The sequence below is a fragment of the Hypomesus transpacificus genome, chromosome 4, assembly GCF_021917145.1.
Source record: "Hypomesus transpacificus isolate Combined female chromosome 4, fHypTra1, whole genome shotgun sequence".
Classification (NCBI taxonomy): Eukaryota; Metazoa; Chordata; class Actinopteri; order Osmeriformes; family Osmeridae; genus Hypomesus; species Hypomesus transpacificus.
In genome coordinates this window covers 3,553,269-3,570,645 of record NC_061063.1, presented here as the reverse complement: position 1 = coordinate 3,570,645, position 17,377 = coordinate 3,553,269, and the positions used below count along the sequence as shown (strand labels likewise).

The window sequence follows — 17,377 nt, the reverse complement described above, 5'->3', positions numbered from 1 at the left end:
AGTACACCACTTCATCCCTTTTTTTTTTTTTTTTTTTTTTTTTACCAAAGGTTCCTGAAAACAATATCCAATGGATTTTTGTGTTTTCCTTGTTGCTAAGGGAGCTGTAATCCGTCTTACTGTATGAAGTCTTCAGCTTTTGCTTAACGGTGTGATGATGACGTGGTGTTCATTCTTGCATCCTGAAAATACACATTTTGGTTTGGATTGGTTTTGGTGCATTGTGTCGTAGCGCTGTGGAGCCTCAGAGCTTCCTAAGAGAGCGGAGAGAAACCGCCCATGGTCGAAGGATGGAACACATCCAGCAGGAGTCACCCAATCAGAGAAGAACACCAGGAAAGAGAAGCAGCGTGACTTCTAGGACGGTTTCGCTGTAGATAATGTGTGTTTTTAAAATGTCACCCTCCACTGTGTGTGCCTCTGCTAAAAGGGTTGTCGTGACATTCTTGAACAATCCAAAAGTTGTGGGTGTAGAAGGGAATCTGACAAAAGCCTGTCTTAATTGGCTAGGGCTTATCTCAGTCAGGTGGACAGGCTCACATTTAAATGTCATAACTGGTTTCAACTGACTGTAGTATGTGTCAGATCACCAGCAGCAACAAGCCTGGTTGTGTCACAGGAATGAAGTCTTAACTGGATTCAACTTTATAGACCCATGCCAGCCTTTTTGCGAGAGGAACTTTTCACATCCTTCCGCCCACTCTTCTCTCTAGAAGTCACAGTATCCCCTTGTGATCTTAAAACAAGAAAACTATGTTTATTTGTCTTTGGCTGCCAGCCAACAGTGTGACATGAAACAATATGGAAAAACCTCAAGAGGGATATTTTGCCTCTGTCACAGGATCAGTGGTAACACTCGCTGTGTGGGGGCAGAGCTGTAAGCCACCAGCCCCCATCCTGTAGAAATTAGGATCTCCAGTGCCCTTAGAGTCTGAGTCCTGGGGGCGGGGTCCTGGGGCCGGGTCCTGGGTCTGCCGAGTCCTGGGCCTGCGGCTGTGGTACCTGGCACTCAGTGAACAATAAACCGTTGGTGCTGACCCATTTAAAACAGCTTTCTCATGTGTCGCATGAACTACTAGCTCTGACTCTACCCAGTTAGCAATGCTCAGTGTAACATCTGTTGGGTGTGTGTAGGTGGTCTGATCTCCATGTCTCCATGGGATCCCCCTCTGAGATCCTCACGAGGGCTTTCCCTGTTCAAGCTTTCAGCACAGCCACATCAAAGGCGTTCAACTGTACAAACGAACGGCGAGTACAGTAAGACTCCGACACAAGCTCGTTAGTGCGTTCCCTGGATCGGGTCAGCAAAGTAGAAAAGCCTTCCTTCCCAGCTGCGCGGCAGCACGAACGACAACGGGGGGTTCCATCTGTGAACGATGTCAGATCAGTCAGAGTTCTTTTAATCACACGGGTCTAGCCTGCACTGGACCTGCCGTGTAATTAATCTCCTCCTGTGTACAGCGGTGGGGAAGAGCTGTCTGCTTAGTCAGGCCGAGGCGTTTGGGCAGTGCTCCTCTCAGCTCAGGCACAAGGGTTCTCTCTTGCCTGTCACACCTCAGCAGACAGTAGACAGACACCAACTGACTCTGCCCCTCGGCATAATGAGAAGCTTTGGACCGCCATTAAAGAGAAGGGCAGATTAGGCCAAAATTCCGTCTTTCACCCTCATTTATTCATTTTGCTCCACTTCCATGCTTTTAATGGACCTCCCCTGCCCCCGCCCCCCCCCCCCATTTCCTTTACTATACAAAAGAAAGTCTCTCCTCCTTGAATAAATCATGAAAGGGAGAGCCCAGGGGTGTAAATTTGCTCTGCTCCCAATAACTTTCACTCGGCATGCCAGGACGGATCAGCATTAAAGCCAGCGCTCCAGAGATTTATATTAGCGGGAGCTGACTGTTCATAAATATCACAGCGAGGGGGGGGGGGGGGGGGGGGGGGGGTTCTAGAGTCTGAAGAGGGAAAATAAAAAAGGTGATTCTGGTTAGTTTTTTGTTTGGCCTCTAGATTTACAACCATCAGCTTATTACTCCTCAAACTCAAAACCCGTTTACAGCATTGTCAACACATCGCTCTGCTCCTATAGTCAACAGGACCAACATGATGACTGGATAGTGATGAAGATATTGGTGACCCTATAGGTTGACTCGTCTTGAAACTGGTACCATGATTCCTTGACTCCATGGCAGCTAAATGCACTGTTCCGCATGTGCTGTCCTTTTCACACACAACATAATGATGTCGTTGTAGAGGCACTTAAGGAGACACTCCTTCCAATCCATCACTGTGTTCTTTTCCATTCCCATGTTTCCACCAGATAGACTGCCACATTACCTCCTGGAATGGATATTGCTAATCAAGCACATTGATGATGTAATAAGTTCTGCTCGTGTTAGTTTAACTTCCTTTCTACCTTGGGAACTGCCTTGGGAACAGGTGGAAGGTGCTGATGAAGATATTGCAGGAGATTGTACGGAACGTGTGTGATGCAAGGCCCCCTCTCTGAGGCCCGGCTCATTAAGCCCTGGATCACAGGGGATCTGGCCGGGTCATCCGTCATACTGATGCAGCCCAGAGGGCCTTCCCATTGATCTCATAGATTTTTAAGTGTGCTGTTTGTCCTTGGGCCTGACCCTGGAGTGGGATGTGCATGGGGATGGTAACTGCGTGGTGATATGGTGAGCTGTTGCTATAGAAATAGTGTTTGTTTGGATACAGGAGGGCAGGGATCTGAGTTTACCCTGTGTGATACACTGTGTTCAGAGTATTTTGTTGCTTGTTGTGTGACAGAATCACCATTAAACCAATGAACAAACGAATGAAGGGATAATGGTTTTCAAACTGTATCATCAGTGCTTTAATAGACGGCCATGCTTTCTGTTCTCGGCTTTCAATTCAACACAAAGGCACAGCACGACCGGGGAGAGCAGTGCAGGCAAACGTGACCAAAGCTCTGGTCCTTGACAACTTTCGAAACGCATCCGGCTTCTTGCCGAACCAAACCCTTTTATCTTTGAGATTGGAGTTGTATTGTGTCTCATTTCGCCTCTCTCTATACAACAGGCAGTCTTAAGAAATCGCCGTCAACATCCTCTGAAGATGTACCCACTGGATGCAGCCCATCGGTAGTGGAAGAATGGAAAGTAATGAGACAAGCGTTATGTGTTTGGCCTTGTGTGCGTATCTTCTCAGTCTCCGCTTAACAGAGTGCCAAAGACGCCTTGTTTGTGATGGTCTGCTCCAGATTCCATGTGTTGAACCCCCCCTCTTATCCTCATCCCATCTTCTCTGTGCCAACAATAGAGAGGCTGGAGGAAAACCTACATCACATTTGACAAGAGCCAGTAGGGGACAGAAAATGATTCAGTTGAGTGTGTCCCTTCTAGAAAAGAGGCTGACAAGGTGTGTGTGTGTGTGTGTGGCAGAATGACTTCTTTCGAAAATGGGTTGTATTCAGCTCTGTCTGTAATCTTTCATCAGACAGACTAGATGGAGGCCTCTCCGTCCAGCTAGTTGGCCCAGTCCCAGACTCTGAGCCCTCTCTACCTCTGGCAGTGATTAAGGCCCTCTATCCTGCGTACCGGCCTTGAGCTGGACACCGTGCCAGGCAAGGTGGGAAAGGGCTCACAGCAACAACAACAACAACTTTACCCCCCCCCCCCCCCCCCCCCAAACCACAGATGGTCCTGAGCAGAACCCTCTGATGAGGATGTTTCAGAAGACTACAAGGATCCGTGCGGTTGAGTTGCCGGTAATCAGACAAGCTCAGTGTACATTCTGGATTTCCGAGCCTCCCTCTGTGCAGGCCCAGCTGCAAGGCCTGATAAGGGCAGCTGCGCTTCCATATTTCTGTCATTCCGAAAGCTACAGTATACTCTGTATAATCAGTGGGTTTCCTTTCGAATGAGTTTGGGACTGTGGCTAGCCAAAACGGTCCTCTGGTTTCCTGTGCACTGAATGAATGCCATGCAGCTTCAGCTTTAGAAAAGGATAGCTGAGAAGTATGCTATTAATCGTCACTTTGGAGTTTTCTCCAAAGTTCACACAGGGAAATGACATTCTGCAAATCAGAACTATGTGTGTGAGTTTCAAAAAACTTGAAAACCAGCAGAAGCCGTAAAAACTTCTTTTTTAACAGAACTATCTAACCCCCCACACCACCCCCACCTACAAATGCTGCACTCTTTCCTGACAGAGCTGACAAGCTCAGGCCGTCTCTCACGACGACCTTTGGTGCAGAGCGGCCGTCAGAGTGGATCACTGCAGAGCTGGGTTCAGAAATGTCACGGCGCTGCAGGCCGTCACCCCTGCTTCCCACAGGAGTCACGTGACCCCGGAGGGCCCCAGCAGCCCTGGGCATCGCCGGCTCTGCACAGCTCTCCAGAGGAGCTCACCACATCCACCACGTCCTTTCACAGGGAGGTTAGAGTCTGGGCGTGTACAGCGCAGTCGACTGAATTAGTGTCCCTGGGTCAGGGTTTTTGGAGTCTGCTGAACGGGATCGTATTTGACAAGGACAATAAAATAAACGAAGGCCTGTCATGGGACAGGAAGCTTTTTTTTTTTATATAATATATTTCAGACCAATACTCGTCCCTGTACATCATGAACCGTCTCACTTTCGTCTCGGCTTCTCCTCTACCGTTGACGTTTTCTCAGGCTGCGGAAGGGAGCGGCGTGTACATTCACAATGTGAACCAGCTGCACGACTGTGTGGTGCTGTCCATGGTGCTGAATCCAGGCACATCCTAGCTGCCAGTTTGCAGCTCGGTTGGATGTACATGAAGGTTTCAGTTCACTCTTCAGCAAGTCTCACGAGTATAAGCATGGCACACACCGACAGTCCGGCAGGGTTTTTCGGAGCAGAAAGACTAGTTGTACTCTTCCAGTCCTTACTGTCTCTCTGTGGCGAGTTAGAAGAGGGCATCAGAGCAGTCTCCTTGACACTGCCTCTAATGGACTGTACCTGGACCAGCCAGTTCATCACCTGAGCCTGACTATCATCTGTCCCCAAACCTGGAGCCCAATGAATATTCCCCTTGATCAGCCTACATTAGCACACAGTTCTTGGCAGCCTGACAGGAATTACCCTCAGTCCTTAAACTGTCAGAGGAACTCACCAGGAGTGGGGGAACTGTTTGGAGTTGTGTTACAGTACTTGGTTTCCACGTTTTCCCAACGCGTTTTATATCAAGAAGAAGAGAGGAGGATGGGAACAATTATTTGATTAGTGGACGTGCAGGTTTTCATCTTCAGTGAAACGATAAACCCACATGTATTTTAATTTTCAAAGCACTGTGTTTTTTTCTCCAATGTGTTGTCTCTTCTAAAAGCTGGATGCATTCAAGAAAGTCTGTTGCCTATTTGTTGTTGGTTCCCACCCAGGTATTTTTATTTATTTATGTCCTTTAGAAAACAAATTATATACCTTTTAAAACCCTACCCTTAAGAACAGTAGTTCAATGACCTCAGTTGCATTGCCAATGTCGTAGTGGAGGGTGTGTCCATACATCCGTGGATTCAGGCTCTTCTGGAAATTGTACCTTTCATTACTTGTCCTTTGATTGTCCCCCTTAAAATGTTCTTTGATTCTGTACCTGAGAGCAGAAGGCTAAGGAGAGGACTCGTACAGTAGTGCCTCAGAGGAGGCAGCCATGAGCTCCCTCTGAAGGGTGCCTAATAATGAGTTTCACATTTCCTCCAGGGTAATTGCTCACAACAGAGTATGGTTGGGCGGGGGTCTGCCACATTGGAAAGCATACGGCCTTTGATCTGGCTCGTGCCCTTGAGTACAGTGCGAGAGCCCGGAAAGGAAGTGGCACGCGAGAGGCCGCTGCTGTGGGGGCGGTACCCTGCCCTCCACGACCTCAAGTAGTTGTCATGTCTGTCAGGGTTGAAGTTTCAAGCTTAGAAATCCGGTAAACATTTGTGTGTGTGTGTGAGAATAGATAGTTGTACCCGTTATCTAGAGCCCTTGTGCTCTGTGCCATTTGGGAAATGAGTTGGGGGGGGGGTTTAGACAGATTGTGGAAGCTCCTATTAATGGACGTTCTCTGCATAAAAGGATTTGTTTATCTTAAATAATGATGTTGCTAGTGATATCCTTTCAGATGTAGTTTTGTTTATAATCCGGTTTTTCCCCCTGTGTTTGTGGATCACATGCTGATTTGTCCCCTGCTCTCATTCGGCTGTCCTCATTAAAGGGACAGGCACGCTCGAAAACACATCATTACTTCCCCCAAGCAAGGCTTGTTTATTTTCCAATTCAAGGTTTTAACCATTATTGCCTATAAACCTGCATCGCTAGACAACCTCAAGCCATAATCTATGCTCTGACGACCTATGATTTCCTGACAGGCTAACGCAGTCAGAGATGGGTGTCGGCAATAAGGGGTGTCAAATCCATTCCTTGTGGGATTTTGGTGTGTACTCGTCTGGAGTTCTTTTCTTCAATAACTTGAAGCAAACAGCCGTAGGTCAGGAGAGTGAGCTTCTATTGACTGAGCCTGTGATCTCCTCGTGTGAAGGGAGTCTGCCAGCTTGTGGTTGAGCCTGCCTTAGTGCACCTCGTGTTGATATCACCTCCCACAGTCCAGCGAGATCATCCGACTCCTTGTCTGCACCAATTATCTTTCAACTGTATTTCACTCACAACTCCCCTCTTCCGCAGAAGATCTGCTCGACAAAAAGAAATACACACACACACCGCTGTATATATTCGTACACACACACACACACACACATATACATGTATATGTGTGTATTTCATTTCATAAAGCATTTATTTATTTTGTCCCCCATTCCAAGGACAGCCCTTTAGAAATACCTTTGCTATTGACTTAGTGTTCATTGTAGGTGACCCATGCTACTGCTGAGACCCTAAATGGATAATAAGTCTGGCAATAGCAATCATATGTGGCTTTGAGTGTCTAGCACACTGTGCACCCACTGAGGTCTACAGAGGACACGTCAGGGCTTATCAAGCTCCAAACTATCTTCCTGAAGGTTGTCTTCTATTCTAACAGCTTTACATTCAATACAAATGTTGAACTCATACATGTATACTGTTATGAAAATAACTGTTTTGAGCTCGACAAATCTTTCTTAAGGTCGCTGTCTCAAACACCTTCCTTTCTAGGGTTTTGAGGGATGAGGTAGGTTTTGTTCTGTTCTCACAGGACAATGAGTAATGAGGCCCAAGGAGGCTGTGTTTAGACCGTTCCGTTCCGAAACGTGCCGTTGTTATAAGATTACATTGACCCTGAAATTCCTGGTTTAGAACAAGGACTCATTCCATTATTCCATGTGAAAGCATGATAGGGACACCCTTAAGATATATTAATTGAGTTGACAGCCAAGGTCAGCTTTGCTTAAACGTCCTGTGAACATAATACCTGAAATGGGCATTTTGCCTCAGGTAAATATTTGCCTCCAAAATATGCCTCCAAATTCAATGTGAAGCTAAGGCTGTTGGTCATGATTTGGAGTGATGTGGAATCTGGGCTATTTTTCTTCTAGTTTAAGGTATTTGCTCTTTATGAAAAATGATTAGACAGCCATGTGTGTCTGGGTTTTGCATGTCAATCATTTTGATTGGTTGGTTATATGACCAGTCCCTCAATCACTTTTCGAAGCTTTGAGACTTTGCTCAAAGCCCTGTACTCTCAGATGACAGAATCTTTTTTCAACAAACATATTAAATACGTTCCCGCTGGTCTTGCTCCTTAACCAGACAATAGTTTCTCCAATAGAGGAATCCACTTTACTCATGTTTCAACAGCACACCGATTCACATCCATCTCCTTCATTTGAAGTAAAAGCAGACAGAAATGAATTGAATGGAAGGGGAAGCATGAAGCATGCGTCAGAGGATGGAGAAAGCTGTGTGTGTCTGCCTTAATGCTTCTCATGTCCTGCTGTCAATTATCATGTCCGTCTGCCCGGATGTATAGTGACGTGGCTATGAAGCAATCCAACTCATATCTGAATGTTGTGTACGTAGATCCGCAACCGCTATACCTCAAAGGGATTTGAGAGAAACTAAATCGGCCTTGTATCAAGGTCTTATTACCTACTAACTAGCACCTATAAAGTGTTACAGAATTCCTATATTCTGAAAAAGTAGTACGAACTGAACTGGACCTTCTATTTATCCCCGGGGCTCATCAATGTTTCAAACTTCCCGACCATCTTGGCTTCAACCAGACTGAGTAGCCCTCATGCTGAGCTGTCTGCCTGGCCTCTTATTCCAGCCGAGGAACGGCAGCTTGAAGAAAGCAGTCGTGCTGTTTCTGGGGGACTGTTGAGGCCTGTCTCGCTGCTTAAGGCTGTAAGAGAAGTGTTTTGACTTTGTGAACCGTTTAGCTGGGTGAGGGTAAGTGATTTGAGACCATCACGAGGTAGGCAAGGCCCAAACGCCCTCATCTCTCATCCACGGCTAGCCACTCGCTGAGAGCAGTAGCTTTGATTCATGCTGGGAGGACAGGATACATATAGAACACTGTGAAACTATCAGTTATAATGTTTGCTGCTCTTGGAGTGTTTCTATTTCAGGTCATTTTATCGAAGCTGTTCACACAGGCCCATGCTTGTTATTTCATTGGGTACCTGTCCAATTTATTTGACATGTCTTCAACCTAAGATGTTCCAAATGAGATGAGTTTTGTTGATATTAACAAATTATGCAGTGACAAGTCCTCAAACTGTGTTGTTTTCCAGGGACTTCACAACCAGATATGTTTATTGATGTGGAGGGCTTGGATATAATGAATTGAATGAATGTTGTCAACCTGACCATCCCGACGGACATGCATATTGCTTACATAATAATAAGATTTCACTTGAAGTCACAAGATGTATTGCTGAAACAATGTAATAATCAATAAGTATTGTGGTCAGGCACCGTACACAGCTGCTATACTGATGAATGCTAGAGTTGAAGGCCAAACCAATGTATTGAGCTGCCCTAGCAGACCACTTGTGAGATACAATGGTGTTTTAGTTCTTTAACTTCAACTTAGGCATATAGATGAGCCCCAACTCATAAGGCCTTAAAAGCTCTAAGGGCCAGTAAATCCTGTTATTATGGTGGACCCTTCAAAAAAGGGGATGGGGGGGGGGGCTCAGAAGTTGCTCAGGGGTTGCTATACCAAAGTGCAGGCAGGCCTTTGAACTCCCCACAAATACTAGCAATATCTACTGGGGACAGTTACTGATGGCCAAGAAAGAGCTAAACGTAAAAAGTAAGTTATCCCAGATTTACTGTTTCAGGTTTGGCCTGCCTCTGGCTGGTTTTACTGAGGCAATACTGAAGGTATGTGCTGCATCGAGAGGGATCCACCCCAGACGCCCTTTATTTCTGCCCATTCTCGTGTTCTGGAGGCAGGCCTGCTGGGATTGGTCCAGTGGTACAGGGAATTGTGTGGTAAAAGAGGAGACTATTGAAGTTCTAAAGATGTCAACTGTCTAGTTTTTTTGCATTTTGTACAAGCTTTTTTCCTCTTTCTATCTTACTGTCTGAAATGTTTTGGTTTGTTGATTGTGGCATCTCATTGCCGGTAATCTGCCTTGAAAAAATGTGTTTCCTGAGCAAACATCCATTTTATACTTCATAATAGGATGTGTCAGGGACATCCTCTGGTAAAATATGAATGGAACACCCAAATTACTGTTTAAAAGAAATAACAAATCCAGATTAATTTAATTATCTCCATAGCCTATTCTATTTCAGTCCTATGGAATATGCCCTTCCTACCCTCCCTCCGCTTCATTTCCTGCTCTAAGTAATGGAGGGGGAAAGTCATCTGATGGGTTTTCCCTGGAGGGAGAGAGCGTAATTAAGCTCAGTTACAGGCCAGAGTGATCCGTATGTTAAGAGCTAGCATGTAGCCTCATTTGCAGATATGCCACATCAACAGCAGGCTGTTGCCAGATGATGTCCTAGACAACCAACCAGAAGTGAGAAGATGTCTGTGTGTGTGTGTGTTTGTCCTACTCAGTCCTTGAGCAGGCATACACTCAACACTCTCCCCTCTTCCAACAGGTGGACGACATTCTGGGCGAGGAGAGCGATAATGAGAGCGAGGAGCGGGGGAAGAAGCTCGGAGAAGAGGAGGATGAAGAGGAGGAGGCAGAGCGGTCACAGGCGGGCGCCTCGAGGACCCCAAAGGGAGAACAGCACGGCTCTCAGGCCCTCGGCACCGTCGTCAAGGAGAGGACGGAGACACGATGGAGCGGGGAGGGCAGCCCGGCAGACAGTGTGTCGAGGTACCCACAACACACTAGCACTCCTGACAATATAGCATTCTTCAAACCTCAGCCCCTGTGAGACTACTTCGGTGACTAGACGGGGGAGCAGAAGTGTGAAGCGACGTCATGTCTTCACTTCCGTGGTCCCTAGTGTTTCACTGCATAAAGTCACCCCCACTCAGTCCTCTTGTCCTACACAATGGTTGGCCTGGTTCGTCGCCATGGATTCTCATGGATCCACTCTCATGACATGGATTCAAAAACGAGTTCAACCAGACGGAGGGTTATGGCCTTGCGCCAGTGTCCCTGGGCGGTGGAAGTGGGCCAGGCGGGGGCCCCGGATAAGCCAGGTTCGGCTGCTAGACACCCAGAAATCTGTCTCTTCTGCCCAGCTCCCTCTCCCAGATGTCTGGCCTGCCCCGGCTCTGACTCTGGCCCCGTCTGGAGCCCAGGGAGGGGGCTGTGGAGGACAGGCCTCCATCTGGGCTCTTTCTTCCCAGCACAGAGCAGCCAGGCTGGGTAGAAAGCACCTAGCCCATCTGTCATATGTTCATCTTTTAGATCAGCAAATTAGACGGGGAAAGATATTTTGGAAGACCTGGCTCACAGTTGTTTAGCAAAGGATTTTCTTTTCTTTTCAGCAGTCATTAGTCCGGGTTCATGTTAGCTTGGTGTTCTTTTGTCTATTCCTTTTGGTATAATGGTCGGATCTTCTCCAATCTCCGCCGTCTGTGAACAAAAAGCAAGTGAGTGGAGCAAGAGGGAGCCGAAAGCCTTGCAGTAACTTGACAGCATCCGTTAGTCCTAACAAAGAATGGCTCCCACTTGTCCGCTTCTCTTTGACAGTAGCCCTAATGCTCCTCTGCCTCCTCCTTTGGACATCCGCTGCTTCATCCCCCCTCGTCTGTCCAGCCCAAGAGGTCCGAGGGCTGTTGGTCAGACGGGCTCCGCCAGGGCATGGGGATTTTTTCCTCATCGCCAGGCATCTGTGGTCTGGTCAATTCGATTTCACTCCCTCTGAGAACATGTTGTGTTTCATTTCTAGCCAGCAGCAGCTGATCCGCACCACCAGGTGTTTACTGTATACCTATCCAGAGTCAAAGCCAACCCCTGGTGGGGTTTTGGAAGTGTTTGAATGACCATGATGCTCCATCCATGTACAACGTTTTGAATGCTCATGCCCTCCCTCGGCAATTTGTTTTTCCAAAAGTTTCAGTTGACTTATGATGCTGTAGGGTCCACATTTAAGCATTCCATGCATGCCACAGTTGTTAAAGGCACCAGAAGCAGAGAGCATAAAGTTTCCATTGTATACCTTTCAAATGTCGCAGTTTCTGAATTCAGTTCAGTAAATCTGCCTCTACAAACTACCGCATTTTGTGTGTGGGAGAGAGGGGGAGAGAGGGGGGAGAGAGGGGGAGAGAGGGGGAGAGAGGGGGAGAGAGGGGGAGAGAGGGGGAGAGAGGCAAATGCAGAACGGATGAGTTGTTTCCAACTATTTATCCCTTTACAGCACTGCACACACAAGTGGTTTACTCAGTCACTGTTTCCACAGAGCCTCCCTGCTGATGGGGATGCAAATTAAATCCATTAAAAGACCAGGACTGAGAAACGGCTTGACTTGTTAGCATTAGCTTCCCTTGTTTGTGATCTGCACAAAGCTTTGAATTACTCCGTTTCTCTTCCTTGTCTCTGTTTCTTTCACTTTAGGATTCATTTAAAGCTACTTTCTATTCCAAGTATTTTTAAGAACATCAGGATACAGGGTTTGCCATTGGTTCAGATTAAATTAACATTCAGTCAATTACCATGTAACTACATAGCAACCATTAATCAAGTAAGCATTGTAGGATTTGCCATGCAATTAAATGGTAGTATGTTATTAGTATGGGTTATTAGATAAGTGCAGGATGGGACAGTGTGTGGGAGGGATGTAAGGGATAAGTGGGTGTTGTGGAAGGCGCTAGTACCAATACAAGATCCATGTTAACATATTTTCACCCCTGGAAAATCAAACCTCCCTCATACAGAACTTAGTAAGTATGGTAACGTCTAAACCGTGATGAAAAGTAACTGTCTGTACGTGGCTCTTTGGAGATCGGAGTTCATTTAGGAGTAATGCTCCTCCATCCCATAGCTCCCTTCTCCCCTCCTCATCTTCAGACCCAGCATTGACAGAAAGCAGTTGCTAAGCTACAGTAGATGCACAGCTCCATGGAAACCACTTCTCTTTCTAAGCCCTTCAAAACATCAGTTTTCTGCTGCAGCCCCGCTTGCTTCCTGGTTGTCTTGGGGGAGCTAGAATGTTGTGTGACATCTGATGTTTCTGTTCCATTGGATACTGTAGGGACAAGGATGGAAGGATTCTTTTGCTTTTCATTAAAAAAAAACCTGTCAGGGCCAATTCAAGCTAGGCTCATTTATTAAGCTCAGTCATTTTACTTCACCCTCCTTTTTGATTTTGTTCTCCCTTGATTGCTGACAGACAGACTTCATAGTTCTTCTTTTTTGCATGGTCAGTTTCCATGGCAGCCATCCGTGTGGAGAAGAAGAACTAAGCCACGTGACATTGTGCTCTCTAATTAACCACTGTGCAAAGGGGAGAATTTCAATAATGGTCCGTTTTCAATCAAAAACTAATCTTGACCTCTAATAACCCCAAACCTTCGAGCTGCTGTCAGTCGTCGCTGCTTTCTGGACACTTGACACTGAAGTGTATTAATGTCACCCTGCGGGTTATATGGATGGCGTCAGACATGAGAAAAAAACTCTTAAGGCTGCAGTTTCAGCCCACTGATGGTGCGTTGGTGGTCATTAGCTTCATTTCCTCAGTGATTGATATAGTGATTAATGGTGAGGAGCAGGCTTCCCCCCCCCCCCCGCTTCCTTAAGAGACGACCTGTTCAGTTGGAAGAGGTGCCATTGGCCGGCAGAGATGGGGCGAGGGCACGCGTGAGGCGCAGTGTAGACGTGTCAGTCCCACCACTTCACCCCCCCCCCCGTCATTATTGTCGTCATAACCTCCACAACCCACATCTTTTCATTCCTCCATGATTGCAATCAGCCTCCACTCCAGGACATTGTTGTGGCAGGCTTCTCATGTTGAGTGGTTTAATCCCCACATCAGGTTTTCTTCAGCAGGTCTGTGTTTTGGGGCCGTTGTGATGGAGACCTGCGATTTGCTCCAGATGGACCTGCCTCTGCCTGTGATGCTGATGGGGTAGATAAAGGAAGCAATATTGGACTGAACCTTCCGGAAGCAAAGCAGCTGTTTGAGTGGAGGTGGCGCAGCCTTTTACGAAGTCGCTTTTGCTGTTGAGTCAGTTGACGTACAAACATTTTGGTTCGGCTACAAATGTAGTAACTTTTGAGTAAGCCATGTTTATGGATTTGTGTTGAAGGTTTCTAGCATCTTAACATATTCCTAGCTTAAGTTTTAGTCTTGGAGCTGAGATTACCCTACATGCTGAGGACAGAACTATACTCATTTCTCTTAAGCCACATCAACAAAAATGAGCTTGGCTATTATGATTCTCCCTGTGTTTGTCTTGGATCCTAATTTCCACATGCTGAGAATGAAATTATGACCTTCTCTCTCGAGTCAGCATATTATCTTCTGTTCCTTCAGTACCTACTGTACTGTAAATTGTTTAAAATGTTACTTAACGGGTGCAGCTGTTGCTGTTGACATTTAAACCGTCATTAAGTTTACATATTTATTCCATTTGTTATTTAGTTCTTGCCTCACATTTGTCAGAACCAATGGAGTTCAACATGGCTGTTCATCATAGTGGCAAGGCATATCAGAGTGAATAAAGTTTGTTTGTGATGTTTACCCTCAACCTTTAAAATGTTCATTAGGATTCCTCCTGTAGGGGGAACTGTGTGAACTTGGATCACATTTGACCCAAACTAATAATGCTAACAATGCTAGCCGTTAGGAGAAACCTTTTTTTTTTTTTTATATAGAAACAGAACTTCAATCTGAACAGCAGATGCCATAGCTCTATTGGTAGTGACAGCAACTTGTGACATGTTCTTAGGATTCCACCGTCAGGGGGGGGTTAGGGGTTTTTAAGAATGTGCCTTTTGGGGGTAGGAATCCACCATTGCTGCTTGCAGCTATATTTCTTTATCCTTCTCTATGGACCTCTTCAGTGTTTCCATCTCCAAGTGGGACAGGGGGGGACAGTCATTAAATGAGTGTATTGTTAGAACTGAATTGAAATGGTGAAGGCATGAAGTGGGGAAGGCAGAAAGCATGTTTTGTTTGACTCTAAACTGAGTTGTACAGGATGTCTATGAATAGCTCGTAACATGGTGGCTATGCAGCTGTAGTTGGTGTAAAAGTGTTACAGCTTTATTTATATATCTGCGTATTCACACCTAAACTTCTGTGTGTGAATTCGCCTGAAAATCTCTTTAGCTACTCTCTTGCCTCCTTCTGAAATTCTTTTTTTTACATACAAATCTTCCCTCTGTTACTGTTACTCCACTGTTACACCTTTCCTATGCATGTGTTTGAAGGAAAATGGCCCATGATTATAGGCTGTACAAGAGCAGATCACACCATCACATTTGTGTAGATTACACGCGACATGTCTGATGTTTTAATGGGGAGTTAAACGGGAAGGAAGAAGGACAATGATTTTACCGTCTGGTGAGATGTTGATACTGTGATGGTGAAGTGTGTGTGTGTCTTTGTGTGTAGGGGTGGGTGTGTGCGCCTACACTCGATACACAAGGGGAGTTGATTACCGCCTCTCCTCATTTGGGCTCGTCAGATCGTGTGCCTCTGATTTTGGCGCGCTCTTTTCACAGCAGCGTGGCCTCAGTTAACGGGCCCCACCAGCTATTCCCACATTTTCCGGCCCTCATCCTAGATTTTGCACCGCCACAGCATCACAGGATCATTGGCACACTCCCAACCAACACGTATGCCCCCCCCCCCCCCCCCCCCCCCACACACACACACCTTTAGATGAAATTGTTAGGGAAACACTCCAGCGAAACACAATTGGACGCTCTGTTGTTTCTGTGTACACTCTGAACGACCTTACACAACCCATGGCAGGAAGGAAGAAGGCAGAGGTGTGGAGGGAACTAGCTGGTGAGCGGGCTTGAGGAGCCCGCTGGCCCACGAGTGGAACCGTGCTGGGGCCTGATGATTGTCTAATCCCATTAGAGCTGAGCAGGCCCTGTGTTTGAAGCCACGGGGAGATAAGAGGATCGAGTGGCACCCATGTCCAACCACGCCAACACTCCAATCAGGAGCACGCAGAACGCGGCCATGTCTCCCGAGGCCTTGTCTCCACGCGCACCATCGTACTCATTTCAAACGCGCCAAGACGCTGTCGTGCGAGGTCCACCAATAAAAAGGGGGCCGCAGCAATGATGACTGGCACCCTGAGAGGATTGGATTCGTATTTTTTCCAGTTGCGAAACCAACATTTGATCTAGATGTTTTTGTTGCGGTCTGTGTTGGAGTCTGTGTTCCAACTTGCTTGGCCAAGCGGGACCCTGCGGTCATGATCAGGAGAGCTGAGATGCCAAGATGTTGGAAGGCAAACGCCCTTTCATCCGGATCGACCGCTTGCTGATATCAAAAGCACACTAGGTGTTTTACAGTATGAGGAGAAATTAAAAATGAATCACAGACAATCCCACCTGGCCAACCGAGGCGCTCTCTCCCTGCCCCTCTCTTTTACTCTCATGTTCCTCCCCTCTCCGCTCATTCCTTCGCTCTCTCTCTCGCAAACATGGTTTCCACACGTACCGACCTTCTCAGCAGCACAGGAGGGTTCGCATCAGCCTCCACCATCAAGGCAATGGATTCCCATGTCACGGTATATGCGGACTGCAGGGAAGAGAGTAGCAGGCGTCTCTCCCGTGCAGCTCAAGGATCATTCATCTCTCGGCGGTCCCCCCCAGAGAGGGCGTCGTCTCCAGTGGCAGGTCTGGAGAACAGGACTGCCTGGCTGTCTGGCAGAGCTTCCAGCTAGGCTGCAGTGGGAGCGGTGGAAGGCAGCCGGGTAATGAGGACTGGATGTGGAACTTGCCTTTCTCTTCTTCCCCAGGAGTCATTAGGGCTTTTTCCTGGGGCCCGGGGCCTGACCGGCAGGCCTTTGAAGGTTACAGATAATGATGGCGCTCCATTTTGATAATGCATTTGCCTCTCGCTATGAACCCCCTCCCCTCCGAGTCCTCTCCGATTGGTTTTGGCTGAGAGATAAGAGGCAGTGTGTTAGAATGATGTAGCTCTGATCAAAACCACTCTTTTGTTGTGTTTGAAAATGGGAAGATGATGTGTGTGCATGTGTGTGTGTACTGTTTTTGAGTGTGTGTTTACACTGGTGTACATAAGCTCCCGTGGGGTTCAAGTCAGTGTGGACTCGGAGCAGGGGACATTCCATGGTCTTGGCCCCTCGCTGATCTCAAATACAGACGTCCAATTCAGTTCCCAGTGTGCGGCAAGCACTTAACGATTATTCAATCCCAGTCCTGAATTTGCGCCGTCATTTGCACAGCCCGCAATTGCCACACTAACACAGTGTGTCCCTCCTTCAGTCCTCACTGGCGCTTTTATGGCGTGACCGTTATGTATCCCCCCCCCCTCCCATTCATGGATATTGACACTGTTGTTTCACGCATGTGAGTCAGGTGGACACGGCAGACCTCAGCTCCACGGAACACAAACCACAGCGTCATGTGGAAAAAGCTTTTCCTTTTTCTTCTTTTTTTCACAGCCACACGAGAAAAGGTTTGCTGTAAAAGACCCGAGTTTAACTGGCGTTCTCGGAAGCCATGAGAGGGGAGTTCACACAGAGGTCATTCTCAAATAACATGCATTAGAGGGGACGTTAAGAGTTTCACGTTGTCGGTCAATATTTCTCAGCTCTCCGCTGAGTTGAATGTGGCCTGTTAATGGACTTGTTCCCAACTGGATATAGATTGTTGTTGAGCTGGCCTCTCCAGCTCTGTTCCCGTCAACAGTCGAAGCAATCCTAACTCATCGGACTCAGCTTGTCGACCTTTTTAGTTATAGGAATCAGTGTGTGCCATAGGGCTCAGAAGAGGGCTGGAGCAGGATCGGAGTGCTCTGGTTTATGGTTAGCATATTTTGAAGGAG

The 17,377-nt window shown here is 47.0% G+C and overlaps 1 protein-coding gene across 1 annotated transcript in view; it reads left to right on the top strand.

Moving 5' to 3' along the window:
* ctdp1 (CTD (carboxy-terminal domain, RNA polymerase II, polypeptide A) phosphatase, subunit 1) overlaps positions 1 to 17,377 on the top strand; it is a 48,549-nt gene that overhangs the window by 18,726 nt on the left and 12,446 nt on the right. The window contains exon 12 of the mRNA XM_047019031.1: positions 10,043 to 10,266. Coding sequence (XP_046874987.1) covers positions 10,043 to 10,266 — 224 coding nt within the window. The remainder of the gene's footprint in view (positions 1 to 10,042; positions 10,267 to 17,377) is intronic.